We start from the raw sequence: 25,051 nt of genomic DNA, 5'->3' as shown, positions 1-25,051 counted from the left end.
GTTGCAAACTAAAGTATTTCCATTATTTTCATAGCCATCTTAACATTGATCAAGTTATTTCTTGATGCTGTTTCGTACTTATAGCAATACGAATATTTCGAAGCAGAGTACTATACCAACATACAAGGTAGATCCTTCTAGCTGTAATACGTACCTAGTTCATAATTTGTTAAGTAATCGTATTTTGTTAAATAATCGAAGAAAGAAAGAAAGAAAAAAAACTTTCCACATGATAACACAATCTTTCAAGAAAGCCAAGGCTGGACTTTAAAGCGATATTGTGTACATCTACAAGAGTATGGATAAAGAGTAAAACCATCTCTGAAAGGAAATTTAGTAAATAGAGCCTACGCCGAAACATTGCTATATTAAGTTCTGCACAATATTACACACCTTTTAAGAACATGAATGTATCTCGAAATAAATTCCTGATACCCAGTCACAGTGCTTTGTGTACTGGAGTAGGATTGTGAACTGCAATACTGGTAGTCTTCTTGAAGCTGGTATGCCAACCCACAGAGTGATTTTGTCTCAATAAAGCTGTGAAATAAAATTACACATATAAATTAAATATGAAAAACTATAAATATTTAGAAAATATCTAATAGCATTCAGCTTAAAAGTTTTATTCGATGTTGACAAAACACTTTCACATGGATTTATCATTTAAAATGTAAATGGCAGACAGAAAGTTAAAAATACAGAATATAATTACGCCTCCCGGAAACAAAAACACACTGTAGAATCTATCGGTTTTACGAAAGTTGTCACCGAAATTGTGCAATGTATACAGTTTATCTATTACGAATGTGATATCAAATTGAAATCATTCTATTTCAGCATGTTCCACGAATACATGATTGTACCTGCCCCATTTGTTAAAAAGGGCCAGCTGAAAAGTTTCTGGCCTTATCAAACAGATTCATACGGACATGCAAAACAACTTAAAGGATAATGTTCCATCATATGCAACAGTGAAATAATGGGTGAGTAAAGTGATTGTAGCCATTAGCTGTATGTATCCAATAAATCAATAAAAAAAGAAAATATTTCTGGAATAACCGACCTTTTCTAAGATTTAAAAATCGCTATCATAGTTGATGAAAACTGTAGATATAATTGATACTGTAAAAAATTATTGCAAAACACATTTATCACTACAAGCTACTGTAGAAGTTCGAAATATTTAATGATTGTTGTATATCTAGTATATAACGAACTATGCAAACACTAGCTCTTATTCAGATAATAACATTCTTTAAAAATCTTGAAGATAACACAAAATGTAGGACAGCAGAGCTTTCCTCAGAGCAACTTTGAGAACTAAGTTACAGTATTTGCAGACATTATTTCATACATTATCTTATAACAGTTGCTTAGAACATCCGGACCGTTACTTTAAACTTGTAATAAATAATTGATTATGAGCTTCCATTTGAACGATTTATTGCTTGTTCTTACGTTTATATCCATACTAGTGTGTTATAAAGACGAACATAACACTAGAATCAACACTGGCTTAGTAGTATGTATATATACGTATATAACAGCGTTACGAAAAATATTTTCCTTTTCCATCTTTCGGGCTAGAGCAAAACACAGCAATTTTTACCAATTTAAACTACACGTTTCCTTTATAATGTATAGATATGTGTTGCCTCTTTACAGGTAAGTCATTAAGAAGTAGACTGAAATCCATCAATAATGTTTAGTCTTTCACGAAGATGGAAAAAGAAGCACGCAGTAAACTAGGGAATATATATATATATTTACCACCATAAGATACATTCATTAACTTTTCAGCACAGTGTCCGTATCTTTAAACAAATTTACTTGATTTCTAATCAGTTCATAAATGCATTGATTTGTCCGGTCTCTTACGGCTATCAACGGAACTTTTAAAAACTATAACAAAATCTTACAAATATTTGGTCTAGGAATTAATTCGTGCGGTTTTACAAAAGATGGCGTAACTAGCTTATTGTCCCATAGTTTCGTTGATCCAAACATGCGTTGAAAACTACTGTCATTGAGCATCTTGTTTAGTATATGTCAGTTGCTTGAAGCGGAAACAACAACATTTTTTCTTCAACTGAAAATGGCGCATTTTGTGCCTGATAAAGTGTTTTTGCGGGGAGTTATTCTTCATTGCTTTAACATGAAGAAAAGTGCTACCGCAAGTCATCATATTTTAGTGGAAGTGTTTGGTGACCATGCTCTAGCTGAGCGAACGTGTCAGAAGTGGTTTGCACGGTTTAAAGGTGGTGATTTCAGCTTGGAAGACCAAAAGCAATTTGGACAGCCAAAAGAATTTGAAGATGAAGAATTGAGAGCATTGCTTGATCAGGATTCGTGTCAAACGCAGGACGAACTTGCAGAAGCATTTGGAGTTGAGCAAACAACAGTTTCCAAACGTCTCAAAGCCATAGGAATGATTCAAAAGATGTCTTATTGGGTTTCACATGAATTGAAAAGAAAGACGTTGAAAGAAGAAAAACCGTTTGCGAATTGCTGCTTCAAAGACAGAAAAGGAAGGGATTTTTGCATCGAATTGTAACTGGTGATGAGAAGTGGATTCATTACGAGAATCCTAAACGAAAAAAGGCCTGGGTGAAGCAAGGTGAACCAGGTCCTTCACAACCGAAACGAGATATTCATTGTGCAAAGGTTATGCTGTATATATGGTGGGATTTGAAACGTGTGGTGTACTATGAACTTCTGAAACTTGGTGAAACTATTAATGGACACCGCTATCGACAACAATTAATGCGTTTGAAGCAAGCTCTGGCCTGAAAACGACCAGAATGGAATAACAGGCATAATAAACTTATTTATCAAGATGATAACGCTCGACCACATGTCGCAAAACCGGTCAAAACCTATTTGGAAAATGTCGGATGGAAAGTGTTACTCCACCCGCGATATTCACCAGACACTGCTCCGTCTGACTACTACTTGATCGATTGCATGAATAATGATTTGATTGGACAGCGGTTCACTTCTTCAGAAAATATCGAAAAATGGATCTTTGATTAGATTGCGTCAAAAGATGAGGAATTCTTTCGACACGGAATCCGTAAATTGCCTGAAAGATGGGAGAAAGTAGTGGCTAGCGATGGACAATATTTTTGTTAACGTATTCATTTACTTTGTTTTTGAAATAAAGCTTCAATTTTTATTAAAAACCGCACGAATTAATTCCTAGACCAAATAATAATAACAATAATAATAAAGTAGTCTTCAACTCACCGCAGATCGCTTAAAATTTCTGCTAGGACGTTCTGCTCACCAGCTGAAGCCAAATGATAAGGCAACACCTCAACTGCTCTTGGATTCAATGGTGCATACAATCCTTTACTTCTAAATTCCAGAACCTCTTTTACATGACGATAATAGTACGCTTTAATAAAATAAGAATAAAAGAATATTTAAATGCAATTTTACGGAATTTCAGAACATTTACGGCGAATCAATTTCTATGGTACTTCTTTTCATGGACAAGAAAACTGTAGTTTTAACGCAAATATTGACATTGAAGATTAAGAAAAATCAACGCAGAATGACAAACTTGAACACTATTGCAACAATGACTAATTTTTATGATTTTTAGCAAGCAGAATTACATTTTTATAACCTCGTTCTTTATCTTGAGGTCCTTGCTACTCTCGAATTTAGAATATTCAAATTTAATAATTTTGGAAGCTTCTGGAAATTTCGAGATTATTATAACAACTTAAACAGGTACTTATAATCTAATCTACTTTTGTATTTATGGAATAATTTTGTTATATTTCATAGTATATGCTTTCCTGGGCTGCAGTTAAGTCGAAGAAAAAAACTTTAATTCCAGTAAACATTTACTTCAGTGGAAAAAAACAAACAAAAAAAAAAAAAAAAAAAACATAATGAGTACAAACCCTTAAACAACTGTTGTGTCGAGGACGGTAGGTTTTAGTTTGAACATACAACGAAAAAGGGATTATAATTCATGTATTCTGGAACAAGAAGTTACCTTTGAACTTATGACATTTAAAGGATGCATGAACTTGTGACGTTTATTGGATTCCCTGTTGGACATTACATAATTCAAGAGTTTCAAGCATGATATATTCAAGTGACTATTTACTATAGTAAGCTTTTTAGCTATTATAATAAGCTGCTGAGGAATAGATTTTCTGTAGCTTTTTATAGTACTGCATCAAACTAATATGACTTTTTCCCACGGGATCAATTAAACTGAAACGCTTTCTTACTGCAGTATTTGTATGATATCCAGTAGACAAAATGCAAATTTAACAATTTTCTTGACATTTTCTACAGGAATATTTCGTTTGTCACACTGCGTATTTCTATCCACCTCTCTTTGAAAGACACTTTTCTGGTCGTCCACGTTTGAATATGCTACTTCATTACGTTTTTCACGTATTCAAACTGTCAAACAATGAATTTTTGTTGAGAACAAGTAGAATAATTCCATACTGTTCCAAACGCTTTAAGAATTCTGTACAACAGGCATTTGATTAGAGCGAGTTCACGAAGAAAGATCGTTTCTGAATGTTGTTCTGTTGATTACATTATATAATCATCGAAGAACGTATCTACTGCGCTGTGGAATAGATTTTCTGTAAGAATTCCTTCTTCCACCAGATCTTTTATTTTTCTAAGAGAAACAATGCAAATTCATTTGTCTTTATAGAGATAAGCTTCTGTGCAAAAGCCATAGTTAAAACACCTCTGAGCGAGATAGCTTGAGCTTCAATGGACGTAACATATCTCTCAAAATTGACATTAATCTGTTAAAAATTTGAGCGACAGTGGAGAAGAAAGAAACAAAGAAAAAGAGTTCGAAAAAAAGTTCCGAATTCGCGGTCGACTGTCAAGGGACCAAAAAAAAAAAAAAAAAAACTTATGTCCGTTAAATTATTCTCGACCCTACAACAAAGAAGGAGAGAAAGTCCGAGATTTCGAGTGAGGGCTTACGATTCGGAACCCTGCAAGTGCAAGTTTCATATGGACTTTGGACTGAAAAGGGACATTAAGTTCCAAATAAGGAAACCAATCAACTAAGTCAGAGCGAATGATGTTCAGAATTTATTCAATACTTGGCACAAAAATTGCACAGAAAGTATTCAACAAGTTCTGACTTTAATATATTTGCAAGAAGTTACTGAAGGAAAACATTAAAATGACCAGCTCCACAAAATAACAAAAACCTCTCCAATAGGTGAGCTCCTGGACGACTTATTATGATCTCGTTGTAAGTGTACTCAACCTCTGAAAGATCATATGACTCTCCTGCCGACTTCAGAAAAAACTAAGTAACCTAGAAATGCAACAAAACAACAGTTTATTACTGATCCACAAAAATTTCCAATAACTCACGCCATTAATTTCTTTTCTTACCTCCTATAATCTTGTGGAAATATGGAATTCTTGCTGCTTTCGTGCCCTTCAAATATCGAGTAGATACAGCTTCCGAAGCAGCTTTGCAGGCAAGGGAAAGCACTCCAGTTGTAGTTGTACTCGCTGGTTGCAGAAGAATTTCTAGCGATCGCAGAAGTTGAACCACTTTTACAGGAGGTATCACTGAACGAGGGTTCACAAGATACTTCACAATATCATCCATTTTTAATTTTCGTTCGGAATACAAATCCATCGCTAATGACAACATTTCATGCATTTCTTCCTCAGGAATTCCTGTGGGAAGAAAAATCTTCAGTCACCAGAAATCACAAAACAATGTTTTAAAAAATCGTAAACACTACATGTATTAGTTAAAATCATGTCTTGAAAATTTTTAAGTTATAATATATCTGAAAGACGTTTACTAATAGTAGGTATAGGTCACACATTGATTACTTAGAGATAAAAAGACCTTACCTTATTCACGAAAGAAAGGTTATCCTTACTGTTTCGTTGCTTTCTGGTAACTTTATCGAAGTCGTTTAATGCGCTGCTAGACTGCAAATTTGTACGTGGGTTTATTCCTTTCTTTTACTTGTTTTTCGTAAGAAGAGGGAATCCAAGGAAATGAAGGAACCCACCTCCGTGTTTTCAGCCTAGTTGTGCATTAGAGGACTTTGATAAATTGCCAGAGAGCAACGTACCAGCAAAGACAATTTTACTTCTCAATGGATACAAGGTAAAGTCTTTTTCTTCTAAGTATGTCTGTAGTATCCTACAAAATTAATATACAGGGTGTGTCAAAAAGTCTGGGGCCATAGGCCAACTCCATTATGAGTAAAGATACGAAAAAATGTAAAAAGAGAAAACTTACAATAGTAAATAAAAGGTAACGTTTCATACTCACCGATATAAATCACAAACCAGTAGCACCCTCGAAGGACCCGGCACTTATCTTCAGGTGACTTGGGTTTGAAAAAAGTTAAATTTGTAAAAAGAGTAAGAACAAAGGAAGTAAATGAACCTAAGTGAAGTGGTTTGTTAACTTCGAATAACTATTTTTATCCTTTACTTTTTAACTTACACTAAATTACAAATCGCTTATTTATAAAAGCAAAGCAACGTTTATTTATAAAATAACAAATATGTGATAGTGTCGCCAACTAACGGAACATATTGGCTTCATCACACATATTGGCGAAACGGTGGTTGACGGAAAAACCATCTATTTCCATCAACTTTTTCCTCTTTTAATTTTTTCGTATCTTGCTGTACTGGAGTTCAGCTATGGTCTCGGACTTTTGATAGCCCGGTATAAGATATTACACGCAACGAGTGTGATTTGTGGTTAATAGCACTAGCAATATGCATTGTAATAATAATAATAATAATAATAATAATAATAATAATAATAATAATAATAATAATAATAATAATAATAATAATTTCCCCATCAACTACACACCACAGTACAAGCATTTCTAGTCGCGATTGACAACAACCCAGTAAAATCTTATTCAGAATGACTGCAATGCACAAATATTACGCAAGAATGATATAGTTTTTCGGATTTGTTACTTACGACAATCTATAAAGAAGTCCCCTTTGTTGTTGAAAATGACAAAAAGTACTTGCTCATATTAAATCCCAAATACAGATATAATTCTGCTGCCTTTTTTTAAATTGTAATTCTGAAAGGATAATATCGCTGCCAATATATTTGACGATGAGTTTTCATGCGACCATGTAGTCTTCGCCAAATTTATATAAGCTTTATTTATTTATTTTTTTGATTGCAATACTAATTATCGTGTGGAATTTATTTTTTTTACACGACCAGGACGTCCAGGAATAATGGTGTATGGTGAGAATACGGCGAAACACCATTCAGCACCCGCCCTGCTCATAATATGCAAGATCTATAGTGGTGGGAAGCTAGTGGAAGTAATTTATTGTAATATTGTATTAGTGAATCCAGTACATAATTTTGGACTTGAACGGCAATCTGAGACAATTTTCAGGTTATTACACAGACTTCCCAGTCCACTGTAGTAACCACTTCGCCAACATGCCTCTTGTCATGCTGTTGGTAGACACTGGAAATATATGTTTGTTAACTCTCTTTCTCGACGAAAAAAAGTTGGGATAGAGAATTTTTAAGACACAAACATGAACAATTCGATCGAAAGTTCAGTTGTAATATTCTGTGTTCGGGTACAACTAAATAGGGAATCGGAGTTACACGATTAACAATAATTATTTATGCGTATAAACAGACATGCTTGGATTTCTCTGACGTAGAATGTTGGGAAGTAGACGCTTTAGGAGATAGATGAGATTGGAGAAATCACAACTGCCAGAATGATGGAACAAATATTCTGGGGTTCTCAGTATAAAGCTTACATTGATGTCAAAAATACAGCAAGTTTTACAGATAAGAATTTTTGCAGAAGCAGGAAGTTTCAAGTCTTCAGTTCTTATGCGTACGATATGCAGGCTGAGCAGTTTCTTGTAAAAGATTCTGGGACGCGATTTTTTATTTATTTATTTTTTAATGAGGTAAACGAAGGGAAGAGAAGGCGAGCTTCATGGGTTTCTTCAAAAAATGAACGCCAGGATAGTTATATATGAGAAGTTCGAAATGAATGATGCGCTTTAAAGTGGAATCTGTACTAGGTTCGACGCTCCTCTACCGGAAATCGAACTCGGGACCTCATGAACCAAAGGCACATTCGTGAGCCACTAGAGTTAGAAGCGCTAATGTTAGGGTCTTACGTTGTTATCTAGTGATGGTATAGTAGGGCAGATGCGAGTTCCGCGAGTGTTCAAGGCATAAGATACGACGCGTTTTATTTGATAAGAATGGGTGCTTTAAGAATGACGATATTGCATAATGTTAGGTGGTTTCTTCACGTTAGTCTCGAAGCGATTATCCTCTAGTTTGAAGTTTACGTACAGGAAACTATGAGTGTGGGTCGAAGAGATGATATGTATATATAAGCTTATATCTAGCAATAACTTAAACGCATTCATTCCTGCAAGTGCACTAAAGGATATATATTTTGTTCTTGGACTGCTACAATCTAGCTAATTAATTTCAAGACAGATTTATATGTTCTATCTTAAGTGATATCTAAGCAAAAAAAAAAAAAATAAATAAATAAATTAAGTGTGCCTACAATTTACTTTTATTACGGAAAGGAAAAGTTCCAGAAATAATTCAAAAAATCAGAAAATTCCATACCGTTCTTCGACACCTTTAGAAGACAAACAGCTACTTCAACAAGTCTGGAATCAAATTCAGTTTCCAGTCTCACCAAAACGTTCTGTAACAAGGCCGTCGTAGTGCTGCTCATGTTCCGAAGCTTTCTTGTAAGCTAAAAAATAATATGATATAAGAATATTAACTTGCATTTATTTACCATAAATAATAATCCAGAAATTTAAGCACTACTGAAGAATGTCCTGTTGTTGCCGAAAACAACATTTAGTACTTCTCTCACTTCTTCCTCCAAATTGTAGTCGTACAGGTGGGCGACGTTTTTATGTTCTGTATATTAAAAAACACACATATACAAAATTCTGTGCTTTTATGTGCAATGATTAAGAAGATTTATATAGTGTCATATATTTTTCCTAGACCACCGTTTCTCAAACGTTGGCGATCACTTTTATTAGTCAATATGTTCTGCGGATCAACCTATTCCTGTTCCTTCGAAAGCATTTTGTTTATTTATTCTTCGTTTTCAGCATATATTAACACCAAAAAGTATTACTAAAATTCCCTTAATTTTACATTGGTATTAATAGTAGAAAATACCATGTATTAGTTTTTTTTAATGATTGAAGGCTATTAAGAATATTTTATAATAAAACATTGATATAAATCAGATTTTCTCAACCTACCTCACATCACGACCCGCTCTTATCACATCCTCTTGCCAGCGACCCCCTATGTAATTTCCAGTTTCTAATAAACTTTTTCATTATTAGTGCTTATCGTTTTTATTGTGTGTGTCAGTGTTACGCAAACACACACAACTCTGCAAAAAACAACATAGATTCCCCATACTAGTTTTCATTTTTGTCTGTATTTCAATATGCAGTTTTGTTGAAGTTTTCTTGTATTTTGATATGCAGTTTTTTACCAGTTTCATTCCTCTATTATTCCAATTGCTTTTTAAAAGATATTTTATTTGTTTAATATTCTTTCCTATATTTGGCAATAAGGATGTAAAAAAAAGTCTATCAAAATAAGAAATTTAAAATAATCTTTTAACATATATTTTTCGCTAATAGATCCTAACTGTATTTCTCTTTTTCATCCCCTTCGCGACCCTCCTAGGAATCCTGACTCCTAGATTGAGAAACTCTGTTATAAACTATTAGAATTCTATATAATCTCGACACTATTATATTGTTATAATTTATATCCTGTTTAAGATCCTCAATTATAATGTGTGATACGTAATTCACTTGAATTTTATTTTTATGTCTTCTTTTTGGACCAATGTCCAATCTACGATGACCACAAGGGCATAGGTCCTAGAACCACAGTTTGAAAAACGATATTTTGAACAAAAAATTCTACATGCAGTCACGAAACATGGTATATGTGAGGTTATCTTCATAGAATAAAACATATTACTCACTTGAACAGAGGCTGGAAATTTCGCCTAAGCAAGGAGACATTAAGTTATGAATTCGGCACCTATGGACTTCTTCACAAACAAAATACAAACCTTTCATTCGCTTGCATGAATTTTGGAAATTTTACTCCAACGGAAAAGGGATAGAACTTCGATTTGATTTATTAATCATTGTGTAGACCATATTATATGTAGATTTGTACAAAATGGCCTGCCAACGTTTAAAACAGATACTTATAACACTTAATACTCATAACAAATACAATGCTTCCGTTCTAACAGCTTATAGAAGAAGGCATAAAATCATTTTTACAATATACAGAATGATTATTATATACATAGAATTTTTACTCACTATTTCAATTACTATATATGTATGTTTGTAGTTACTAGGGCTGTCGTGGCTCAGTGGTAGAGCGTTCTCCTCTGGTGTGTGGGGTTTCTGGTTAAATCCCAGCTTACACCAAGTGGATTTTGTAGTGAATGAACACGTATGTGTAGGGTTTCCTCGGGGTTTTCCCGTTTCCTCCCCCTTTCTTCCATCATTTCATTCATTTTCATTCACCATCTCTTTTAGCCTACACAGCATAATCGTGAGATATAAAACTGAAAGATTTTATTTAATTTTATTTCTGTCATTAGTTAATATATATACAAGAAGTAATTTAATAATTTTTCACAAAAATTACATAATGGGCTGCTTAGACACTTATCTATTGGATACAAGGTGTTATCTCATTATAATTTGCACATTAACTTGACAAAACAACTTTTTTTAAATGATTTTCCTTTATACAGTCAGACAGTTTATTATACAATTTTACATCTATATAGATGTAAGTCTCCATACGCTTATCTTTGATGATCTAAATTATCTTTTCCAAGCGTAGGGTAGTTGTCAGCATTGCCATTCCTTTTAATATTATCCAAGTGATTTTATTTAATTTTAAGCAATTCAAATACTCAATGAAGGAATTGTCTTCGTATTCATGGATGCAAACAGTTTTTTACAACAGGTGCGTTTCGGTGAATTTATCATAATTCTTATGACACATTTTTGTTTTTTGAATGTATTCTGAAGTTGTGGCGAAGATCCCTCATAACCCACTGCATATAGAGTCAGAAATTTAGTATATGGGATCTTGTCATAAGAAAATTAAAATCTTATTCGCATATATGCATCTTAGAAATTCCGTATGAGGCATGAGGAGGTGTTATAGCTTTTGCAGATACATTGAGGGTAACTTTCTGGTTGTTGGAGTTTCAGAATTGCAGCAAGTTCGAATTTATAGCAAAAGAAGATATTGCAACTTCTACTGTAAAGTTTTATATATATGCTCACTAACATCTGCATAAATAATTTACAAGCATATGTCAGTGGGATATTACAAAGAACGGGTTCGGCACTGAATTAATTATATATTATCAGAGCACCTCTAAGAAAGTAATTTAATTTGTAATTCATAGAATTTTTAAGAAAATATTGAGTGAAGTTTAGGGAAAGTAAAAAATTATCACATGAGTTTTTCTAGTTAAAAAAAAAAAAAAAAAAAAAAAAAACTTTTCTATAACAACAGAATATCAAACGCTAATCGTGAAGCAGTGTGCAGTGTAAACTGCGAGCAGTGTATATTGTAACTGAGACTATTATTCTAAAAATAGAAGATGGACAAGCATACATTTCACGCCTAGCTTCATACTGGTTGTCAATCCAATAACACAACACACCAATCCAACTCTACTTCGGTGACGCTTCGGAATATATAATATACCACAGAAACATCACACTTCTCCTTGCATTAATATAATATTTTAAAGATAGTAACGAATCAATTTTGTACTTTTACAAATACTCAATAACAAACTAATGAAAATTTCTATTGTCATCTTGCTCCAATTTTCTGCTATCGTTGTGGAGTTCTATGTGCTTTACTATTTACTAGTTACATTGAATTCGAGTCTGTGAGAGACGCAAAATATCTGGAAGTAATTCCGTATTATATGACTAGTCTGCAGCAATACAATTATTACTCGGATTCTTAGAATTTAACACGTAACACTATAAAATTTGTGGCTCAATATGAACAAGCATGCTGACATAAAAATGTTGTATAAAAACACCATCTAAAAATTTCATTTTTCATTCTGTATTGGTGAAATTTTGAAGGATTCGTCTAAAATTTTGTATCGTTTTATTTTTCAAAGTTAAATTTTGTTGTGATACAAGGTTTATAAGGTTCCCTAACCTCACGTTTAATCTCACACTTTTCTCGTTCTCCCGTTTATTTCAACGCTCTTGACTTCCCCAACCTAAAATTCCTGCTTCTATTATCTCGACTTGTTAACCAATTCCAACGTTGTTTTGATGAGACTGGCATTGGATCTACTGATGTCTTCATTAAACTGAGGTATCAGCCAGCTTAGCTAAGTACGTAACTCACTGACGGTGAGCTCTGTAAAGGAAAATTGGCCTATATATTTTGGAAACAGGGCAATAGACAGTCACTTTCGATGAATCCCGAATATGCTCAGTGACTGTATGAGGGTTTTTCGGTCACCTAGATTGCACATTGTAGCGATTCACTGTCCCACTCACATGGAACATTCCATTGTCACTAAAGATTAGCTAATCTGAGAAATCAACTTCGCGGCTCTCTTGTATTTCAATGTAGACTAATGACAACAGTGCTAAAAACCTCCAAAATTTGAAGCTTGTAGAGTTTAATTTTCAGTCTATTATGATAAACTGCTTGGGTGGTAACATCTATACTTGCCCGTTTGTGGTTTTGCGGGGACTGCGAGAATACAATAATATAGCACAACCAATAGTTTCTTCACGTGGTCCTGATCGTCCCAATCAATAAAACCCAGAGAGCCCGTTTCCTGGAATTTTTTATACCACTTCTTTGTGCTGTTAAGTACATATGGATATTGGAATTGTTCCCGAAATCAGAGTTATACTATTACAATGTACGTACTACAGATACAGAATGCTGGCTCAACATCATGTTTACTACTACTGTCTTGTACCAAACCACAGCAACCACTGTGGGCAGTGTTTGAAACATAAATGTTGTTGTTGTTTTGATGTAATGATAAATACTAACTGTTACGTAGTTTATGAATGACATTGTTTTGGAATATTTCATATACTTATAAATCACAATGTACTCCCATGAACTAAACGCTTTTCACTTACCTCTTCAAATAATCCATAAGTCCTTATCTCTTTGCAAACAAGACTAAGGTAGAACATATTGCCAGCGTCGCTCTTGGTTATAATGTAGCGTAGCTGGTTGTTAAAGTTTGTTTCATCTAGCACTTTACCATGTCCTTCAAGCATTTTCTTTACGATACGACTTCTTTCAGGATACGGAAGGGAGCCTGCAATAGAAAGTATCAATTAATACGTTACATTTTTCCCTTGTACTTTAATTTAAAACTTTTATATGACTTCTGTAAAATAATTTTAAAGTACAAAATAGGAGAGCTATTAAAATTTACATAATATTATATATTCTACAGCAAAACATATTGAAGTAATCAACTGTGAGATACAGCAATCCAAAATTGTAACAGGTGTGTAAAATGAACAATTCTTACAGCCACTGACATATGACATTAAAAATTCACTTATGTAGAATTTTGCTCCACATGTAATAAACTTCAGAAACAAATTCTTGTAATATAGTAACTTCACGTGAATTCGATTTAAATGATTATTACAAATAATTTCTTTAACAAGTAAATTGATGCTTTTAAAATGTTATACTTTGGGATAACGTTACTAAGAGTTCAACATAATATGAATACTAGTACCACCATAGTGCGGTTCACTTTTACTTGCAGTCTAAATGTACAACGTGTATATTTATTGAAGGCAATGGGACAAATTATCAGTCACAGACAACCCTACGTTATCTCAACTCATACATTTGTTTCATTCTCAAGAGCAATGAATTGACATGTAAAGACTAATCTGCTTATGCAATACAAATATGTTGAATACTTTTAGTTTTTAGACAGAGAATATAAATATTGATAGAGTCATAGGAAGAGATAGATTAGTAGATAAGATTCCGATGCATATTAACAACTATCAGTTATGTGCAGTCACTGTCAAAAGTCTGACAAACTACTGATTTTTTTTAAAGAATTTTCCAGACAAAATACATTGTATTCATACAACCCCTGTTTGTTCGTTTTTTGTTTTTTTTTTTTCAAAATAAACATCATTGTTCACATAATGAAACGAAAATACACTATTCTGTTGCCGTTGAGACAAATTTATTGAGGAAGTTTGCGTTCATCGAAGTGCCGTTCTTTAGCCTTGATAAGATCTTTACAAATCCCAAGCATTTGTTTGATACATTTATCCAACTTTTGTGACTCTAACAGCTTTGAAGAGCTTTTCAGAGATATTCAGTATTTGTTGAGCATGTGTGCATCGACTGTTATGTAAAATTCATCCCTCAAGAGCACGATGGGTGACATATCGTGAGACTACGGCGGCTCTTTCATTTTTGTGATGATGTAAGGCTATTCTTTGCTTTGTAGATAATTACTGTATAAATTGAGAGAATGTTTGGGATTGTTATTCTGTTGTAGTACACAGTTACGGCCCAAAATGCGTTCTTAATGAAACTGCATGTCTCAGTTAATTGTTGTGATATACGTTTGTGTCAATTATTCTGTTAATTTGATTTAAATTGCCAACTTGACTGACTGTAAAACATCTTCATACACTGACACTGCCTTTAAATACTTTACTGCACATATTACACAGTTGGGATGAAAGGCGACGCACAAATATCTGGTGTTGGGAATCGAAAAATTGAAATTCAAATTCGTCGGTCCAGAGCACCCTCTTCCATTGTGTTTAGCAATGTGGCGCACAGTATTTTTCTAACTAGAATGGATTATTGATGATAGATTTTCTGGCAAAGTGCCAAAATAAACGGGACTTATTATGTCTCATTATTGGTGAAATTACGGAAAGCCATAACAAAGTCATATGCTTTCCTATGCTACCCTTATGTGAAAGACAATGCATCTGCGTCTACGATATCCGTCCTTCTCCTCATTCACTTGACCTTGCACCATTTCTTTCCAATATTACGTAGTTCCTGAAAGAAATTTCCCCAAATGATTGGCTCCAGTCTCAATCTGTCAAGCTCTTTAATAAAACTACACACAGGGATAATAGAAATGTGTGTATGGATCTGGAAGGCAACCTAGTAAAGACGAACTAATAAGTGTGCAAGATCGTCTTATGGTGTACCAGGGCAAATATTTATTTAATTTTTTTTTCGTTTAAAGCACGTAAAAATCTTATTAAATCCGAACTTGTCTGCTTTATATCGGATTTGAATATCCAAAGACCACAATTACCAATACTAAAAAAGATAGGCAGTTTTGCGTGTTCTGCAGTTCAAGCTGCAAATCTAACAACGCTTTAAGATTGGAATTTCATCATCCATAGATACTTGAATGAGCGTTTCAAATTATAAGGTAGAGCACAAAAATACTACTGAACAAATCTAACGCTTCCAAGTGATTGAGAACTTTCGACACTTCCGATGGAAACAGCGTGCTAATACAAACACAACTATGCATACCACTTCTCCTCTATGCAATTTCAATTTCACGATATACTTGGAGACTTAGAACCTAAAATTCAAAAACATAAAAGGACACAATGCGAAAAAATACATGATTTTCATTATTTCTAAGTAACGAACACTTTAGATTCTGGAAAAGATTCCGATAGCAGTGGTTTAATACTAGAAGAAATAAAAAACTTAGCGAATGTCACGGGAATAGTGTCATTATTGGATGCAAGTGCAGGCATTCACTTAACACTTGTTGGTGAAGGAGCCTATTTGAAAATTTAGCTACAACTGCGTGATCATCTTTCATATCGTATATTTTAATTGTAAAATTTTGTGATTTCCATGTGAAAATCCAGACTAATTCCAATATACTCCAGGTTTCTAAAATTCACGGCTAATTCCCGATTGAATACAATATAACTTACCTAACGTGATTTTATGTATCCATATTTTTCGTTCTAGGAACAAAGTGACAGTACTTCCTGTAGAGGCACTTACTACGTAAGATACACCCTGAAATGGGAGAGAAAAAAATAATTTATCCATACAACCACAAGAAAATATTTATTTTAAAAAATAATAAAACAATCACAAGAAGAATGAGTTTTGCTCTAAAAACCTAAATACCGAAGAAGCTTTTAAAGACAATTTAATCCACACCTTCCTCAGGCAGAATCCGCATTTAATGACATCCGGATCAAGCCATCCCTAGTTCTTATCAAAGATATTATATTCTAAGCAATGAAGGTTCATGTATGGATACTTTGGTATTTTATATTGTAGCTATAGGATATATGCTGAAAATTTGGAATTTTCATAATTTTAACGAAAATCGGAAAGAATTCTTTACATTTCTGAATCTTTAGAAAATCAATGCTATATATCAGTTATCAGATATCAGAATAAAATAATAAGGATGTTGCAGGGCTTAATGTGTTAAACGTGGGTGGGCTTTGAGGAACTTTTAATAAAATGCTCCGGATATTTAAATATGTTCTTTGACTACTAGTAGGCCTAGTTCCTCAATAGAAAATAGGCTATATGACTAATGTCATATAGGAGATATCAGAATAAAATATAAAGAATATTGCCGAGTTCAAGTCTTAAGGCTGTCATCATACTTGCAGACCAATACTCATAAAATGAATCTCTTTCTTACCAAAAGAAAAAAGCTTAGTGTTAGTAAATAAGAAAGAGATTTGTTTCAGTGTTGGTCTGCAAGCACGACGGCAGCACTAAAAAAGCAAGGCCAAAAAACATTTCAGTATAATGAATTCCTAAAAACAGAATTATCAATCCTGTTAGCAAGTAATTCTATTAGGTAATCGTGCCTAATCATGAAATTATTTTAATGCAACGATTAATTGTCCGGCCTATAAGAAAAGTTTGGTTCTAAAATTTCCAGGGCCAAAATTAGGCCTACTGTCGCCCATGCTTAATACATTAAGCTTGCAACATCCCTATTTTATTCTGATATCTGATAGCTGCTATACGACATTAGTAGCTCTACTTTCTACTGAGTTATTAGGCCTATTTGTAATTGCAGTCAAAGGCTAGATTTTAATATCCAGGCATTTTATTACAATTTCCTCAAGGTCTGCTCTCGTTTAATACAACGCAACTCCGCAACGTCCTTATTATTTTTTTATACCAGATAGGTGATCTAAAATGATAGCTCCATTTTCTGCTTAGGAAGTAGCCAAAGCCTAGATTTCAATATTTGGTGGATTTTGTTACAAGTCCCTCAAGGGAGCTTACGTTTGTTATCGGTGAGGTTTTGTTTGCCCCTGTAATATAGGACTGCCGGTGAGCTTATGTCCGGTGAGCTTTTTGCCGCTGAGCTTATGTCCGGTGAACTTCCTACCGGTGAGCTTATGTCCGACATGCCATTCCATAGATGTCCAAACTCCCGAACCCGATGCTCGCGAGCTCGGAAATAGCGCTCAACTGGACTTGAACTCAATAACTGAGCCCGAGCCCGAGTTAAGTCCTAGACCCAGTGAAATAAGTCAGCGCGAGCCCAAATGAGAGAAATGAGTCCGAGCGCGAGCCCAGTCGAGAGAAGGAAACGTAAGCCCGAGTGAGCGCGAGCTCAGTTGAGAGAAGTGATTGCTAGTACAGGTGAACGTGAGCCCAGTTGAGACAGGTGAGCGTGAGCCCGAGTTAGTGCGAGCTCAGTGACAGAAGTGATCGCGAGCGCTAGTGAGCGCGAGCCCAGTCAAGAGAGATGAGTGCGAGCCCGAGCGAGTGCGAACTCAGTTGAGAGAAGTGATCGTGAGCAAGTCCCCAGTGGAAAATGGCCATCTATGGTCTACATTGACGCTCAGAAAGATTATGCTGTGCGTTTGGTGACATTGGAACGGCATCGTGCATTACGAGCTGCTGCTGCCTGGCAGAACGATAGACTCGAACCTGTACTGTCAACAATTTGTGAGAAGTCAAAAGAAACGGCCGGAACTGGTCAACAGAAAGAGTGTCGTATATCACGCTGACAACGCCAGACCGCATACATCTTTAACAACTGTCAGATATTAACGGAATTTGGCTGAGAGGTTTTACTGCATCCCTGTATAGACCTGGCCTGGAATCGTCAGACTTATTTGGTCTCTACAGAACTTCTGAAAATATTAAGTTAGTTTCATACGAGTACTGTGAAAATTACGTGTTACAATTTTTCGACCAGAAACCACAGAAGTTCTGTAGCGCCAGATTATGGTGTTCAAGGGAAAATGGCAGAAAGTCATCGAACGGAATTGTGTATGTGTAGTTCCATAACGTTATTTTCAAATCACAATAAATGCATTCTCAATTTTGACCTCCAAAGGTATAATATCTTTTAGACAATCTGATATAACCTAAGCAATAGCATTAGGTTACTTCGTAAATTGTAGCATTTTTGACATTAAAGTGAGTGTATTGCACAACTACAGATTATAAGCGAATACGTTACTATTTGCGTCTCAATAAACGATTATTTTCATTTAGATACAGAAGTAGTAGTATTTTTTATTTTCCTGTAATTCTCGATCACGTACTTCTGCTGTTTTCCTTGTAGTTCTACTATTTTAGCAGGTCATCATAGAAAGACAGCACTTCACTGGTAACCCAAGATGTCAGGACTAGCGTTGTAAAATTTCCGGAAATTTTGAATCTGCTGGTAAAAAAGTTTTTTTCCGGTTTCTGTAATTTTACTAGTAATGGAACCTTTTTTTTAAAAATTATTATTACAGTATTATTATTTCGAACGCGCGAAAAATGTAAGTTGAGGAATTTCAGTATTGTGCATATTTAAAAAAGAAGCATTCAAAAATAAAACTGTTGTATTAATTCTTGAAAATTAATAGTCTGCACTCGTTTCCTTTATGTACCTTTCAGTCGTTTGTTCCTGGTCGTGCATTAATTACAGAACTTTCACAATTGCATATAAATCTACCATCATGAAGCGTTTCTGTTGCATCAAACAGGACTCTTGAATGAAACCGAGTTCTTAATGTGCTCTTTGATCTGGTGAAATTTTGTTAACTTTAACCAAATTACTTCTTAAAAGAGAGAGCAGTAGGTAAATTTCACTAATACTCATGCACTAAAACATTATTATATCACTAGCAGCGTTCACCCCGCTTCGCTGCGGTCACCCCGGAACGCAATAAACTTTGTTACTTAGATAATTTTTACTTTTTCGCTTTCAAGTGATATGATAAAAACCATAGAAGATTGCAGTAAATCTTAACATTATATCGCCTGTCATTTATGTTAACCCGCCCCGCTTCGCTGCGGTCACCCCGGAAGTTTTCGCTTTCAAGTGATATGATAAAAACCATAGTAGATTGCAGTAAATGTTAACATTATATCGCCTGTCATTTATGTTAACCCGCCGAGTGACACGGTCATGCGGGTTGCATATAAATACGTTTATTTTTACCTATGATGAACTAATAACAAAGGATTTGTACGTTATGGACACTTGAATGGTCAATTATCTCAAGACACTGGTAATTAAAAATTAAAGTGATATGATAAAAACCATCTAGGGTCCAAATCCTAATAACCCCCCAAAAATAAAATAAATTGGTTCAGCCGTATTAGCGTGATGAGGGAACAAAGGATTTTGTACGTTCTCTTTTATATATATAGATTTAATATTCTAATATAGAATTTAATATAAACTTTATGTACAAATTTTTGTATGTAAACAAATACCTGTTTTCTAGTGCGACAAATTCTCTATATAAAAATGAAAGTGATTATATTTGTAACTTAACAACCCTTGAACCACCAGACTGATCTCAATAAAAAACTTTCAACATAGATGAGGTTCGGGCCTGGGATGGGTTTTACCATTTTACTTTCAAGGTGCAACTTGGAGGAAGAAAGTGCGGACATATATCGAACCCATAGTTTTCGGGGTTGTTGAGATGAACAGTGATGTTTCCGATGAAGCTTAAATTCAACACTGCAACTTGGGGAAAGGGGAGGGTATATATCAAAAACTACCGATCTTATTGTCAAATGCATAGTTTTCGCGGTTGCAGAAATGAACAGTAACATTTCCGATGCTGTTTAAATAAAAATTCAGGCCTGCAACTTAAAGGAGGAGGAAGGAGAGATATATAAAAATGATTGAAAATAGCTGATATCAATTCTATCAGGCCATGTTTCCATTTTGTACTAATACACAATAACACACTGAGCAAGGCTATGTGATAATATGTAAAATAAAAATAAAGTATCACGTAACAGTTTCAACACAATAACTGTGTCTTCATCAGACTTCCACTCCTTCTGGCTGCTTGGGAGTTGGTCATCACTTATATACTCTCCGGATATCAACTTTTAATTAGGCTCCGCCCCTTCATTAAAAGCCACACAAGTATTACTCCTGTCTACCCATTGCGAAACTTAAAGCTACGCTACTGGGGGAGATATATAAATATGATCGAAAATGACCTATATTAGTGTCGAATCCATAGTTTTCGGGGTGGCTGAGATGGACAAATGAACAATGACACTTCCGATGCCGTTTAAATCCAAATTCAGCTCCTAAAGGGAGAGGGTGACATGTAAAAATAATTGAAAATGACTGATACTAGTGTAAAATTCATAGTTTTTGGGGTCTCTAAGTTCACTGGTGACAGTTTTGGTGCCCTTTATACCCAAAATGAAACGTATTCTCCCCGTGCGAAGAACGTGTATTCTGCTAGTCTTTAATAATAACGAATGGAAGTTTCACATGTTAAATTCTTTAATATATTTCTCGCTGCTCAAATTTTCGCACTTGTGCCGTGTGTGTGTGTGTGTATGCAAATAAAATCATCTCTCTTTTTGAGTTGTTCGAAAAACATAAAAATAATAAAGAGCGATTTGTATCAGAAATCAGAAAACTAAAAAGTAAAATTAAAATCTGTTGCTTTATGTATTTTTCCTGCTAACGAAATGCATTGTATATATGCTGCAGACACGTTACAGCAAATAAGATTAGCATCAAGCGAAGAAATAGTTTTTAAATTATATTTTGCGGATTTTGTCAATATTTCCGAACAAAAGATTTTTTCTAATGGGTTCAAAATTTCTGGAAATTTTACACAGCACAAGGAAGATACGTATCTCCATAAAATATAGGCTATATTTGATTTTAACATACTGGTATTAACTAACATTATTCTGCTCCTGTTATTTTAGCACTTCTCTACCATAAAACGGTAACTTTATAACTTTACTTAAGATAATTTAAATGCATCTGTATTAATTAATTTAACTAGGATTATATTTTAATATCTTTTGTAGCCATAACTCCATTCTATCACGGCGCTAACTTTAAAGGAGTGTTGGAAATATATTTGTTGCCACAAAATTTCCCTATTCTAATACAAGAAACATTACTACTCAATGATCTTAATTGTAAACTAGTAAATATAAAACAGTTTTCATTTTAAAAGCATAATGTTGTAAAATATTCGAAAACTTCAATTTTTCCGAATTTTTCCGGTTTTTTTCCAAGCTCAGGGAAAAAAAACAGTAAAAAAAGGTTTTTTACTCAAAATTTCCTTTTCTTTTTTTTCGGAAACACTAGTCAGGACAGAAGGCATTCTTCCCAATTTCTATTAGCAAAATTTGAGTGTGTAGAAAGAAGATGGGCAATTTATTCTATAAATCACTAGGGCTATGGCATTGAATTGGGATCAACAGCGAAAAGGTAATCGTCTCTGAAGGATAAAATACGTCTCAAAAGAAATTAATTTTTCTCGATATAACGGGAATCTTACGCGCTGAGGATTGGGTTTGCTATGCAAAATGCCTGATAGTTCTTACAGTATGGAACTAAATCTGTCGAGTTCTATTAGGATTGCTCAAAGAAGTTTAACGTCAAGCGACATCATTCAACTTATCATCCCAGTGAGTATGAGAAATTTGAAGGAGAGGAGATAGTCTAGCCTGCTGCAGATATAAAAAGAAGAAGAAGTTGAGTTGAGTTGATTTTGAGTTTATCGTCCCGTTCAGCAGCGAGGCTATATGAGACGTGGACCTACTGATTAACGTGGAATCCGAACCACATGAGCTCCCGCCGGGATCAAAAGAAGAAGAAGAAGAAAAGATATAATAATAATAATAATAATAATAATAATAATAATAATAATAATAATAATAATAATAACAACAATAATAATAATCTATATATTAAAATGTTGTGGTCAAGAAAATTTTATATCTTTGTCTCCAAACCTTTCAACAATGATAACTCGAAAAGCAAAAGTGCTAGAAATGTGCCGTTTTCACTGGATGATTCCAAATTTTGTGAAGATTGTCCAGTTCTAATTGATTATTTAAAAAATATGGCCATTATTTCTTTATTACATTTTTTTAGGGGTACACTGGAAGTGTTGAAATTTAAAAAAAAGTAAAGCATCATATCCTACAAAGTTATACATTCCAATACCATATAGTTGTATACAGGGGGTTGTATATCTCTCAGGCACTTATTTCATAGCCAAATGATAAAAACGAAGAATATCCATTTTTCCAGTCTAACATGAATCTCTAATTGTTTGAAGTGTTTTGACCAATTAATACCATATATCACTGACCATACATCAATAACACCATATATCATCATAGATAGTATAATTGCTTATTACATACTGCATGTAAGAAGAAAGAAAACCCTGATCATACATGAATTACAAAATTCCAACCAACTCAATCTTGCAAACACTGCGAGATATTGAAAAAATAGTCAATATATCTCCCCTTTATGGTATCTCTTGCCGATTTTTATCAAGATGTTTTTCACTTGTGTCTTAAAGGAATATGTACAGATGTTGTGAGGAATGACAAGGAGATTCATGCTCATATGTGAATGATGCGCTGTGTAGAGAGCGCAAGTTTAGCTAATTATTATTATTATTATTATTATTATTATTATTATTATTATTATTATTATTATTATTATTATTTAAGATTTGGGTATAGTGTTTGACAGAAACATGAAATTTACCTATCATATAAATGATACAATCCAAGGAACTAGAAGAATAATAGGGTTTATTTTCAAACAATGGCCTGAGTTTAGAAATGCCAGTTCATATGTATATTTATACAAGATGCTTGCAAGATCAAAATTAGAGTTCGGTGTAGTTATTTGGAATAGTATAGGTATAACATTGGCAAACAAAATTGAATCAGTACAAAAATGTTTTATTAGGTTACTCTGCTATAAAATGAATAGAGATTACTACTCACGTAGTTATGAATACTGGTGTCAATTTTGGGGATTGCAGGCACTGAGCGACAGGAGAAAAGTTATTGAAAGAGATTTTATTAAGAAACTACTAGACAATAGCTATCATAGTGAATATTGCTTGCATAATATAGGTATAAGGGTACCAATGTATAATACAAGAAATATATCAACAGTAGTTTCTTTGAATCCGAAATCTGTAATTTTAAGAAGATTGACCAATTCTTTTAATTTAGTTTAATTTATTTTTATCAGTATAAAAGCATGAATTTTAGAGCTTGACAAATATTATTTTGACTATTTATGACGACTATTTTGATACTAAAAAAAAGGTATTAATTTGACAAGGAATTATTAATCCGATATTATTTTACTTTATTTTGTTATTATGTTTTATTGTTTTAGTACGAAGCTTACATTGTATGTAATATATGTTTATCTTGCCTGATAAAGTGCTGTATTTTTGCCGTTAGGCTGTTCATGGCACAGAAATAAACATTATTATTATTATTATTATTATTATTATTATTATTATTATTTTAGTGTGCCATCAACACCACAAATTCCATACAATATTTATGCAATCATTGTGGGATTTCGTATACACAACACTGTATTCATTTAAATCATTGAGTAAAGAAATGATAACACATCATCGTAAGCGGGCAAGCTAGGGCATGGCGCCCGATAGCGACACCTATTAGGTCAGAATATCCAGGAAAGCGATAACGCAGGTAATATCTTTGGTGTGACTCTATCATTGGGAATTCGCGTGACGCACAGAATAAAGGATTGAGAAGTTTGTTGATTATCATTAGGGTTAAATATCTAATCGAATGTTTCTTTTTTTCTTCTTCTTTCTTTATTTTTGTCCAAACTTCGAATATTTTGATCAACTCGTGGTTAAATTTTTGGTACTGATAATATAGCACTATAATCAGTTAAATAATATAAACAAAATATATACAGGCTAAATACTTCAATGAAAGATCTCGATCTTTAACTGCCAATATTATCTTCATTAAATATAAATGAAATTGTTATGAAGAAGAATAGTAACATTGTGTATGTTGTATCTTCCACGAAAATCAAACGAGAGTGAAACAGTTCAACTACAGTCAACTACTAAATATTAATTAGTAAAAGTCACGAATATTCACACATCCCAGATTTTTTTTCTACGAAGTAACGAGATATAAAATTCATTTTCATACCTGAGGTATTTCGTCAGGAAAAAGATATTCCAAAAACTGGGACTGCATTTCATTCAACTGATCCAGCCCATCAATGAAGATCGCTACTCGTCCTGCCTTTTCCAACAGTGATTTCAATTTTGCAACAGCATTTGACTTCTCATCTTGTATCCAGTCGTCTATTCCACATTTATCTGCTATTTCTGTCAAAAGGCAACGGACGAAATATTCAGGATTGGCAGACAACGGTGTTGCTCCAACAAAGTACGACACAACAGGGAAGTTGCACGTTTGTTTCACTTTCAGGTACAGATGGCTCTGTAAAATATATAAATAACACACAAAAATAGTCGACTAAAAACAAGATGGGACAATAATAATATGTGTCGACATTTGTAAGTTAATAGTAAATAAACTATTTCATGCAACATGTATATAGAACAACCCTAATTACCATCT

At 33.8% G+C, this 25,051-nt stretch overlaps 1 protein-coding gene across 3 annotated transcripts in view; it reads right to left on the bottom strand.

The window, feature by feature from the left end:
• LOC145678572 (telomerase protein component 1-like) overlaps nucleotides 1–25,051 on the bottom strand; it is a 556,234-nt gene that overhangs the window by 108,224 nt on the left and 422,959 nt on the right. For all 3 annotated transcript variants that reach the window (XM_081748879.1, XM_081748878.1, XM_081748880.1), the window contains exons 21-27: nucleotides 24,614–24,910; nucleotides 16,090–16,177; nucleotides 13,252–13,436; nucleotides 8,648–8,780; nucleotides 5,404–5,697; nucleotides 3,250–3,400; nucleotides 394–540 (exon numbers count right to left, since the gene is read on the bottom strand). In XM_081748879.1, the coding sequence (XP_081605005.1) occupies nucleotides 394–540; nucleotides 3,250–3,400; nucleotides 5,404–5,697; nucleotides 8,648–8,780; nucleotides 13,252–13,436; nucleotides 16,090–16,177; nucleotides 24,614–24,910 (1,295 nt within the window). The remainder of the gene's footprint in view (nucleotides 1–393; nucleotides 541–3,249; nucleotides 3,401–5,403; nucleotides 5,698–8,647; nucleotides 8,781–13,251; nucleotides 13,437–16,089; nucleotides 16,178–24,613; nucleotides 24,911–25,051) is intronic.

The sequence above is a fragment of the Thermobia domestica genome, chromosome 2, assembly GCF_964235325.1.
Source record: "Thermobia domestica chromosome 2, izTheDome1.hap1.1, whole genome shotgun sequence".
Classification (NCBI taxonomy): domain Eukaryota; kingdom Metazoa; phylum Arthropoda; class Insecta; order Zygentoma; family Lepismatidae; genus Thermobia; species Thermobia domestica.
The sequence above is the reverse complement of the archived record's forward strand: the minus strand, read 5'-3'. Positions and strand labels throughout refer to the sequence as shown.